At 40.8% G+C, this 12,123-nt stretch overlaps 1 protein-coding gene across 7 annotated transcripts in view; it reads left to right on the forward strand.

The window, feature by feature from the left end:
- Positions 1-12,123, forward strand: part of USP54 (ubiquitin specific peptidase 54) — an 86,333-nt gene that overhangs the window by 34,790 nt on the left and 39,420 nt on the right. For all 7 annotated transcript variants that reach the window (XM_075841670.1, XM_075841667.1, XM_075841668.1 and 4 more), the window contains exon 3: positions 6,900-6,992. In XM_075841670.1, the coding sequence (XP_075697785.1) occupies positions 6,900-6,992 (93 nt within the window). The remainder of the gene's footprint in view (positions 1-6,899; positions 6,993-12,123) is intronic.

A 12,123-nucleotide genomic window follows, 5' to 3' on the forward strand; every position in this document is an offset into this window, starting at 1 on the left:
GCACAAGGGTACCTGTAATAGTCCAGACAGTAGCAATGGAACAGATGGGACCTTGGCAGCAGGTGATGCAAAACGTGACAGATGACACCAGATGTGGTGTAAGTCAGCAGGTGTAGTAGACGTCACAAGACGACTCCAACACTAGAGATGGCACAGGAACAAATACAGCACGGGCTACAGGTAGCAGGGCACAGAAACACCAGGAACAGGATACAGCTAAGGGACCATTTGCAAGACTAACAGAGGAATACAAGCCACACTCAGGGAATGAGCAAAAGAGCAGGGTCCTACTGAAGTCCAGGGTGATCATGGGCTAATTAGTGATGTTTAGCATGTGCGCGCACCTTTAAGGCCGAGCGCGAGCGTGTCATGCACCCTATGGGACACAGCAGTGTGGAGCGGAAGTGAGCACCGACGTCTCCTGGGTAGGAGATGCGGACCAGTGCTCACCAGTCCATGGCTGCGGCCATCGGGGAGTGAGTAGTCCTGACAGGCCGTGGATGTTACACCCAGCCTTAGGCCTGATTCACACGAACGTGTTAAACGTCCGCGGGACATATGTAATTCAATGTGGCCGTTCGCACAGCCATTGTTTCAACGGACCGTGTGAAGGGTCCGTGGGAAAATAGGACATGTCCGTTCTTTTCGCGCATCACGCATCTCTCCATAGACTCTCATCTATGGGGGATGCGTGACATCGCGTCCCGCAGCGCTGAGCACGGATGCACCTCAGACGTGAAAAACTGCAGTTTTTCATGTCCGAGATGCGCAGCGCTCGTGTGAATCAGGCCTTATAGTGATGTCACAACATGTGCCCGCAATGGCCAATCACTGCAATGTAATGACCAGCAGATTTATGGCCCCCCCTGGGCTACTGTGCCATATTGAGTAGGGCCACTTCTAAGGGTGTTGTCGAAGCAGCCTCTCCGGTCTTCACCATTTAACCCCCTCTACCGGGATCTGGTCTTCGCTTAGGGGAGACTTCCAGGTCGCTACCTTAGGAGTAGCTGCCTTCCAAACAGATGCTAGGCAGACACAGGCAGATGGTACCTTTTTGGTGGTAGCAGGATACAGGCTTGTGCCGGATTAATGGAGACAGGCTGGTGCCGGATTACTGGAAGCACCCAGAGGGCACGGTATACTGACCAGTAACCGAATCAGGATACAGAACTTTCGCAGGATAACACTAGGTTTTTCCAACTTTGCTCAGGCAAGGAGCAAGGTCACTAAAATTCCTGGGTATGTAAGAATAGGTTGGGGACGCATTTTTTTTATTTATTTTTTTACTGGTATGCGCACAGGCCCTTTTAAGAAACGTCAGGAACGTGCTCGCACCCTACGGGCACTGTACAGGAGAGCAGGCAGGGAGCAGAGCGAGCCGGCATACCTGGGAAGAAAGACGCCAGCGACGGTGAACAGGCCGATTGCCGCCGGTAGGAGGGAGATTCCGGCGGTCAGCATGCACCAGAGCTACATACATTTTGAATTTTTACTATGTGTGCTACTAATAGCATCAGTTTGACAGATTTTTCTCCCACATGACCTGAGTTCTGCAATAGTAGCTCCCATGTGTCAAAGATTCATTATTAACTGAACTTTATTGCCTTTAGACAGCTGCTGTGACAGTAGTGCTGATGGTACTGAGATCTCCGTGAACTGTTTAACCAGTATAACTGGGTGTACAAAAAATACATATTCTATGCAAAATTGCATGGCAGTTGTATTCTGTGATCGGATGTTTTGGATCTCTGCGGCATTAGAGCGATATAGGAACACCGTAATTGCCAGGTATATAATAAAGAAATCTATATGCAGTTTTAATCACATAAGCTTTCAGTAAGCTTTTCTGTAAAGTCTGTGATTACCAAAGTTTGTCAGCCATACTTACTGTACCTGATATACCAGCCATAGACTCCTAGATGACTGATGGTCCTTTCTTTAACTACCCGCATCAACAGGCTTGTCCTGAGATGTTGGATGGCATATGTCTGAGTTATACTTTGTGACTGACTGTTTCTCAGAGGTTGTGTAAATTCTCTCTATTCTATAGAACCTGGACAGTGGTTCTGTACATGAATGCAGTAGGGATGAAAACCTGGTCTATGCCTGCTCAGTGATATTTTTTTTTGAGAATGGGCAAAGCAGTCAAGAAATCTTTGGTCAAAATTTAGCAACAATTGCAAACACTTCTAGAATGATTCTGTTGGATATGAAAAAGAAATTGGGACATTCACTGTAAATGTTTTTATTTTTTAGGGCAATATTGAGCACTCTATTGTGATTACTAAACTGATGTGCTAGGCACTCACTCTGTATTGGGTTCCCAAATGGACTTGTGGGCTTATTTAGTTAGATTTTATTTTTTTCTCCATATTAAAAAAAAAAATGCCTTTTACAAATTTATAGGTGAATTTACACACGTCTCTACATCGACAGTGACGTCTTGGGGTATGTTCACACAGGCTATTTTCAGCAGTTTTTTTTGGTCCGTAAACGTCCCGAAAAAGCGGCAGAAGAATCGGAAGCCGAACGCCTACGAACATCTGCCCATTGATTTCAATGGGAAATACGGCGTTCTGTTCTGACGGGGCGTTTTTTTTACGCCTCATTTTCAAAAAACGGCATGTAAAAAGACGCCCTGTAAAAAGAAGTGCATGTCGCTTCTTGAGCTGTTTTTGGAGCTGTTTTTCATTGACTCTATAGAAAAACAGCTCCAAAAACGGCCATAAAAAAACCGCAGCGAAAAACGCTAGTTTGATTTAAAAAAATGGCTGAAAATCAGGAGCGGTTTTCCATTGAATACAGCTCCATATTTTGTTAACCGTGTGAACAGACCCTTATATGGACAGTGACGTCAGGGGCTCCCCCAGGCACAGCGCTTCAAGTAGTGCTGTGTCCGGGGACTTCGAGCGACGTATCCCACTATATGCCTATACAGGGGGATAAGTCGCTACCTTCTGTCTCAAGTATACTTTAGGACTCCTCCCGACGATTAGATTGGGACAACCCATGAAAGTGCTGATTGGGATTACAATGTAGTATGCACTATGTAAATTAATCACCCTGCTTCTCATTGAGCCATATTACCGAGAACACTTCCTGCTTTAATTAAGTCTACAATGGACGCGTCTGATTGGGCAAGGTTAAGTAAGATCTGGGACTCCTCATGGAGTTCACAATTAATTGAATATACTTAAAGGCAACCACTAAGGGCACATTCGCACGAACATGAATTTCGCGTGTGTGCTGCGCATGGAAATCACGCACAGCACACGGACCCATTGATTTCAATGGGGCCGTTCACACATGCAGGAGTTTTCACACAGCGAGAGTCTGCTGCGTCAAACTCTCTGCATGTCCTATATTGGTGCGTTATCACATCCGTGTGCGATGCGTGATTTACGCATCAATTCCTTTGAAAAAAAAAGTGCTTTGCGAGTGCGTGGAAAACGCATGCCACTCGTAAATCACACCGATTCCTAACGCAACGCACACAGACAGACCTAAAGATTAACATAACATAAAAGACTATCTAGTATTATAACACAGATAATCGACATGAAGTTCTGCCCTAAAGAAAGAGATTTGCCATTGACGGCCTCCCACACCTAGCTGAGGTGCAAGTGTAGACCAAGATTGGATCCAACGACGAGAGGTTTCCTTTTATACCTCTATTCTCTTTTTGTTGTTCTAATCCTCATTTTGTTGGTAAAGGAAAAAAAATATAACGGCAAGTCTATCACTATTTCTGATGTGCGGCCATAGATAATCTGCATCAGAAATCCTCCGTTAAATCGCAGACTTCTGCAGCTGAATCTTGGATAATTCTTAATGTCACTGCTATTTTAATAACCAAATATAATTTCCTTCAAGCCATCAACTGGGTGTTCCCTTCGTGGTTTTATGACTAAGACAGCAATTAGACTCTGTAATGCTATTTCTATTTGCATAGCTTTGAGCTTTAGTGGGTTGGCCACTGGAATATTTCTCTTTTTTTCGGCGTAACCTTGGAGAAAGGAGAGCTTCTTAGAGACAAGCTGTTCTGAATACACTCCCTGCAATAAAACAATATTGTTCCAGCTTGTGGGAATATGCTTACCTAGGACTGCTGCATAGTCTGTTTGCCCTATTCCAAGTAAAATATTTGTAGTGGTCCAGCTTTTGTCATGTTCCCGGCCCCGTTATTTTACTGCACAGTATTTTCTGAGAAAACGGAATCACATGATTTATTTATGGTCTTTTTCCATTCAGATGTTTCTGTTTAGTCACTAAATGTTTTTTTTTTTTTTAAATCTTTTGATTTTTGATTTTATATCATTACTTAAAGGGATTTTCCGGGTGTCTGGTTGTTTTCAAACAACACCAGGAAACAAAAGAAACCTTTCATCAGATTTGAAGACTAGGCCGCAGTGACGTTTCACCACTAGGGTATGTTCACACGCTTAACAAAATACATCTGAAAAAAACGAAGCGGTTTTCAAGCGAAAACATCTGAGATTCAGCCGATTTTTTTAAGCAAACTCCCGTTTTTCGCTGCGTTTTTTTGCAGCTGTTTTTTTATAGTCAATGAAACGTCTCAAGAAGTGACATGCACTTCTTTTTAAGCGCCGTTTTTTCAAAACGGCCACGTAAAGAAACGCCCCATTAGAACAGAACGCCGTTTTTCCCATTGAAATCAAGGGGCAGATGTTTGGAGGCGTTCTTTTTTGCCGATTTTGAGCTCATTTACGGCTATTTCGGCATTGTGAACATACCCTTAGTGAGTTAACGTCCAATGGCTGCTGCGGGATGTTGTGTCTGTATGGACAAAGTACCACTTCGGCCTAGTATTCACATCGGATGGTGATATAGTCTGCCGGGGCTGAAGAATACTGGTAAGTGTATTACAACATTTCCGAGAGTTCTTTGAAGACCATCAGAAACCCAGAATACTTTAAGTGATTCTGACTCCCTTTTTAAATTCTATTGTTTTCTTAGAGGATCTGTCACTGGCTTAGTTAGGCCATTGGGCATTACTAATCTGATCATTCCAGTGAAAAATTGTGTCCCAAAACATTCATGATTTTAAAAAGTTATGAGCTCATTTCTAAATATGCAAATGAGGCAATACTAGCCAAAGGGGCGGTAACGCCGCTCTTTCTCTGTGGGCGGTGTTTTTGTTGTCTATTACGCTGTCCAGAGTACTAACTAGTAGTCTGCGATATTGTTTCTTAGCGGCTATTAACCAAACGGTACACAATTTTTTTTATTTTTGTGCCGTTTTATGTAATAGCCCAGTAAACCTGCAATGGTAATATCCTACCCGTAAACTTATTCTGATCACCGATCTGGTATGTTCACATTCAGCAATAGGGGCGCAACAGAGAGCCACCCCATGACCGCACCAGAAAAAAACAATTACTTTATATGCAGTTTTTGTTGCGGTTTTCCTGTAATTACAGTCATGGTTTTCAATATATTAAAAAATTTTTTCTATTTGTACCTCACAATTGTAGGGAAAACTGTCAAAAAACGCATGTCAAAACACACCTTTTTTTTGCTGTGGCTTTTGGAGCTCTGCATTATTTCTTCTGTATGTGACTATACTTAACAGTAAGTGGGGGGAGAAAATTATTTTGTAGCACTTTCCAAGGAAGTTGGTCAACCTGAGCTGAGAAAACTGTCCAATTTGTAAAAACGTTAACTCGAGAGTCCAAACTGCGAATAAATTACACGACTGAGCGCTGCCTGGCATCCAGGAAAAGAAATAAATATATAATTCTGGCCACTGTAAATACTTGCTTGTATTTACAGAGGACGTCACCTCTCCCTGAATTTTTTGTTTTTTTTCTGCAATTTACTAAAAACAAACAATTCCGGAACGTATATTGTTAGAACTCTGCATTGTGTTGTTTCTCTGTTTTACCTGATAGAAATTTTTAAATAAATTGACAACTGGGTGTTACGATTTCCCTTGTCATAGAGGCGTGTCCCTACAGTCTCACTCTGTCAGCACTGATTGGACATTGGCAGTCTGTGTAGGGACACACCCCCAACGGTAACACCCAGCTGTCATTTATACATTTCTGCCTTGGTATGAATAAATTAAGTGTGCTGGTTATAATAGCTCTCTTTTATACCATCTTTGTTTTTGTTTTTTATTGCATTTTGTTTAGTAATCAGCACATTACAATCAATAAAAGCGCAATAGAATAATCGGTAGAGTGTTAAAAAAGCAAGTATAATGACAAAAAGTTATAGAAAAGCCATTTACAATATAAAGCTGTTTATACACCTAAAGTAGCTGTCCGCCAAAAGCCAACATGCCGATCCTTGTCAGGATAGCCTCCATTAACATTAGATTGTTGCCTAATCCACCAGAAATCGTGAGACACACTGACATTAATGTGTATGAGAAAACAAAGTATAACCATATCGAATCCCTGTTGCACTATTGAGTAAACTATCATAAGGTGCAAAATTTGTGCTGCCGTTTAGAAAAATATGTTGGAGAACATCTAGCATGCTCAATCCAAAATGTAATAGTCAAAAATATACAACGCATATTGGCTATAGAAAACATGATAGTGGCATTTATTTTTCAGCCAAGCCGTCAGTCCAGGTGATCTGACAGAATCCGCTTTGACATCCAGATACATCTTCTATACATATAGGATACATAAAACCTGCATCTTAAAAAGTAAAACGTATTTTTTTTTTATTAGTCAATTGTAAATTTGCTTAAAATCACCTAAAACATAGTTTTATTTAAAAAAAAAAATGATCCCCCAAAGGTGTACATTTAAATATTGGGTTATTTTTTTTTTCCTTTTGTAAATTGTACTGGTGACGCCATACAGGCTTAGAACGATGGTCTAACACCCATTGTATTAACATGAATGTGTGATCTCTCCTCACAGGTTTTGTGGCACCTTGATATTTTCCGCCGGAGCTTCCGCCAGTTAACCACACACAAATGTATGGGTGACTCCTGCATATTCTGTGCACTCAAGGTAGGTTATACTATACAATAATTTATTTCTAGAGGACATTTATGATCACAATCAAAGTACATACAATACAATAATTTTTTCATTACAAACACTTCTATTTTTGTTTATTTACCAATAATATCTGTGGTATGGTAATCACATTCTTAAACTGATTTTTATATTTCTTTGTTATATAATATGATAGTAAATGATTAGGTTTTTATCATGCAATATCATCTTACTGACTTTTTAATGTATTATCTAGTTTAACTTCTTGTTGATACTGTGGTGTTATACATTGAACATTTGTGTTACTGTTAAATTTGCTATTTAGGCCACATTCACACGACAGTGAAAAAAATGGCCATTAAAAACTGATCAACGGTCAGTTTTTCATGGCCGTTCTGCATCGGTGTGTCTCGAAGTTTTCATCCATTTCCAGTCCGTCTGTCCGTTTTTTTTATTGGCCATTTGTCATCTGTTTTTCATGGCTGTTAAAAATTTAATTTGTCAGGGTTTTTTTTTTTTGTCCAAACCCCCTGAAAACACCCATGCCCATGTAGATAGTGCCGTAATGCCCCTGTAGGTAGTGTCACAGTGCCCACTGTAGATAATGTCCACGTAGATAGTGCCACAGTACCCAGGTAGATAGCGCCACAGTGACAACGTAGATAGTGCCACACACAGTACCCAAGTACATGGTGCCACACGACACTCCCCATATAGATGGCACCGTCCCCGTCCCCCTGTAGATATTGCCAGACAACCCCCCCCATTGGGGCTCCCTGTAGGAGCGGAATCCTCAGCCAGAGCATTGCCAACGCTCTGGCCGGGGATTCCGCTCAAGGAGGATCACCTGACGTGTCTGTCCACTGCTCAGGCCGGGGATTCCGGCAGTGACATCAAGGGCTTCCCCGGGCTCAATGCTTAAAGTAGCGCTGTGCCCTGGGAGTCCTCTTGGCCAGGATCTGTTTTTAACGGCCGCCACAAGGATTGATTCCTGAAAAACGGCCATTAAAAACTGATTCATTGACTTCTATGGGGGCCGTCTGGAAGTGAAAATGGCCAAAAATAGGACGTCCTATTTTGTGATGGCCAGTATTCACGGCCCGTTAAAAAAAAAAAAACAGCCGTGTGAGTACAGCCACAGAACTACGTTGTTTTGAAAACGGGTGTGTGATGGGCGCTAAAGAAACGCTTGTCGCACGGCTGTTTTTCACGGTCATGTGAATGTAGCCTTACACGTCTTTCCTTCCTTCTGTTACCCATGGTGAGTGCCTGTATCATACGTGTTTAAATAATTTGTTTTCCATCCCTGATGTCTGATTTTATTTTAAATTGGATATGTTTTGTCTAGCTGGAATCATGAATTTATGGCAACCAGCTGGTCATAGCAGCGGCATAACAGCCCTAGGATAGGGCTATAGTAGTGCCAGCAGGGGGCGGTGAGAACCTTCCTTGTCGTCCAGGAATTTGTCTGGGCAGGCTGCAGAGGTTCAACGCGATAAACATAGCTAGAAGTCGGGACAGGCGGCAGAGGTTCATAACGGTAAACGTAGCAATAGGGCAGGCATGGATGGTCAAAAACTGCCCAGAAGGTTGGTGGACAAGATTTCAACGAGATAGGAAACACTAAGGTAACCAAATTGCTCTGGCAAGGAGAAGCAGAGCAGGAGTTATATACCAGATTCAAGTGATTGATTTGAAAATTGGCGCGTCCTGGCCCTCTGCGGTCAGATAGTACTTTAGAGGCTATAATTAAATGAGAGATTCTACATAACCAGCATTGGGGTCTGGTGTTTTTTTTTTTTTGCTCCACCCCCCCCCCCCCCAAATACAGCATTTTGTAGGTACACCGTATGGCGTCTTTTTATTTTTTATTTTTTTTCATAGGTTTTTATATAGGACAAATAGGCACTAAATAGAAAATGTCACCAAAAAACTCATATTAAAAATTCTAAGCATATGAAGGAGGCCTAAACATAAGGGTGTGTTCACACAGCTTATTTTCGGCATTTTTTGGGCCGTAAGCGGCCGAAAAATCTGAAGCAGAACGCCTCCAAACATCTGCCCGTTGATTTCAATGAAAAAAAACGGCGTTCTGTTCCAACGGGCCATTTTTTTACGTGGCCGTTTTGAAAACCGTCTGCGTTAAACGCCGGCGAAAAAGAAGTGCATGTCACTTTTTGAGCCGTTTTTGGAGCAGTTTTTCATTGACTCAATAGAAAAACCGCTCCAAAAATGGCACGAAAAACGCGAGTTTGCTTAAAAAACTTCTGAAAATCAGGAGCTGTTCTCCCTTGAAAACCGCTCCGTATTTTTCAGACGTTTTTGAGTTTGCGTGTGAACATGCAGTGCATTAGTGTGATGCCTGAATAGATTCAGGCTCTATCCACATCAATCGAATACTGCAGAAAATAAAAGGATCCAAGAGGATACTAATAGCAGTAGTTGTGTCTGCGTGGTCACCCATTGTAGTGCAACAGCTGCAATCTTGTTGCAATAGCTAGGGTTGTAGAAAAATCCTCAACGTTTAACCCCTTACTAAAATTAAGTAAGGCCGAGTTCACACAGAGTTTCTTTGACGCGGAAACGACGTCCGAATCAGCGCCAAAAAATGGCCAAAACCACCTTCCATTGATTTCAATGAGAGGCGGAGGCGTTTTTTTCCGTGGCGGTTTTTAGCTGCTCGTGGTAAAAAAGTGTCTTTCTCTTTCTTTCGTGGTTCTTCCTCTGACCTCTCATTGAAATGAATGGCTTAAAAAAACGTCTGAAAATCAGGAGCTGTTGCCCTTGAAAACAGCTCCGTATTTTCAGACGTTTTTGAGTTTGTGTGCGCATGTACCCGAACAGTGGGCAAAAAAACGCTGCAAAAACCATGGCAAGAAAGTGCAGGCAGGTCAAAATCTGCAAATTCCTAAAGGAATTTTGAGGCAGATTTTTTCTGCCTGCAAATTCCTCTCTGAACAGGGCCTAAATGCGAAAAAAAATGTTTGTTTCAATAAACTTTTTTTTAATTAAATATTACAAAACATGAAAATCATACATATTTGGGATCACCGAAAAGTGCCTGTACAACAAAGGTAATGTACTATTGTTGAAGAACGGTAAATGGGGTAAACATAGTGGTGAAAAAATGTAACCAAATGCCAATTTTATACCCCAAAATTACTATTCTGCTCTCAAGGGGACTTGGGTGAACCATTGCCCTCACAAATGCATCGGTCTATAGAATTCTAAAATTGGCGTAAGTTTACATCCACTCCCTGCAGCTTACTAAAGCCAATTAGAAATTGAATTGACTCAGTAATATTGGGATAAGGGAGCAGAAGTCTAGAAAGCAGATGATGTCTACATGGAGGAAGGGGCGACCAGTCATCAGAATTGACTGATCAGATGATACTTGGTAATGGTAAGGGCTTTCTTTTAAAATAGACTGTTTTTAATACAAAACATTCACTGTGCTGCGCTGACCTACTTTCAATCAGATTGTCGCAGGAATTAATCATCACACACCTAACCGTTAATGAGTTTTGCGGAAGGAATAGGTTTTTACAGTATCTTGGAAATCTTATCAGATATGAGGCGACCTAAAAACGGAATCTATTGTAAGTAGGTGAATACATTTGATCAGAATGGTGGTCATGGAATGAAATCCATGCACTGAATGCTAGCGGAGCGTTACCTGCCTGACTAATCACAAATACAAAGCAGTAGATGTCGAAACTATGCTGGAAATGCGGCCAGCCTTGGATGCTGGTATGTAACACAAGGTATAAAAGATTTGACGATTAAAGATAATTGGACTCTTTAGCTGCTGCATCATAATTGCATATCTCATGGTTGTTTTCAACTTCTTATAGATTTAACCCCTTAATATCAAAGGTATTTTAAACCCTATTGACCAAGCAATTTTCTTTAAGTTTTTCCATCGTCTCATTCAAACAAAGAGCTATAACTTTTTTTTTTTTTTTTTCATAATGAAGTATTTTTTAAGGGGGAAAAAGTGGGTTTGTTTTTTCTTTTTCTTTTTTTTTACCTGGGATTTTTATTTATTACAAACTTTATTAGCCCCTTCCCGCCGCAGCCCTTTTTCAGATTTTTATTTCCGTTTATTTGATCCCCACCTTCCAAAAGCCATAACTTTTTATTTTTTAGTCGATTTTATAGTCCTATGAGGGCTTGATTTTTGCGGGACGAGTTGTAGTTTTTCATAGCACCATTTATTGTGCCATATAATGTACTAGGAAACGGGAAAAAAATTTGTGGGGTAGAAAATGAAAAAAAAAAAACAGCGATTCCTCCATTGTTTTTTTGCGTGTAGTTATTACGGAATTGACTGTGCTATTAAAACATGTTCATTTTATTCTGTGGGTCAATACGATTACGGCGATACCAAATATAAATTGTTTTTTTTCTATATTTTACTACCTTTACAAGTAAAAACCTAAGTGTAAAAATTTTTTATTTTGTGTCGCCAAATTCCGAGAGCCATAACTTTTTTATTTTTCCGTCGATTAAGTGGTATGAGGGCTTATTTTTTGCTGTAGTTTTTAATAATACCATTTTAGTCTACATGCGACGGTTTGATCACTTTTTTTTTTTTATTTCATTTTTTTGTGGGAGATGAGGTGATCAAAAAAATAGACATTCTGGCGTTTTACTAGTTTTATTTTTTTTTACGGTGTTCGCCGTGCGGGTTAAATAATGATATATTGTAATCGTTCAGACTTTTACGGATGCGGCGATACCAATTATGTTTTATTTTTATTTTTTTTACTATGCTCTAGGGGGAAATTGGAAAAGGTGTTTTTTTTTTTTTTTTTTTTTTAACTTTTCATTTACAACGCTGATGTGAACAGGCTTTTACTTGCCTCAAGAGCCACATGAGATGGGTCGAGGTCACCTTTTGACTTCCAGGCCTGCTGTTGGGCATAGATTATTAACAAGTTGTAAGGACTCTGGGAATCGGCAGTCTCGTTTGACCTGTCAGCATGGTTTCGAGTTCGGAAAGAAAACTGTACTTGGGAGCATTATTCAAAGTCCATTCAGATGTTGATTTGAGCATTGAGCCGATCCAATCGATATACATATTTGGAGAGCCCTTTGTGGATATTGGTGATTATTACCCCTACATGGTTCTAAATTTTTC

Source organism: Rhinoderma darwinii, chromosome 11 (genome assembly GCF_050947455.1).
Source record: "Rhinoderma darwinii isolate aRhiDar2 chromosome 11, aRhiDar2.hap1, whole genome shotgun sequence".
NCBI classification, from domain to species: Eukaryota; Metazoa; Chordata; class Amphibia; order Anura; family Rhinodermatidae; genus Rhinoderma; species Rhinoderma darwinii.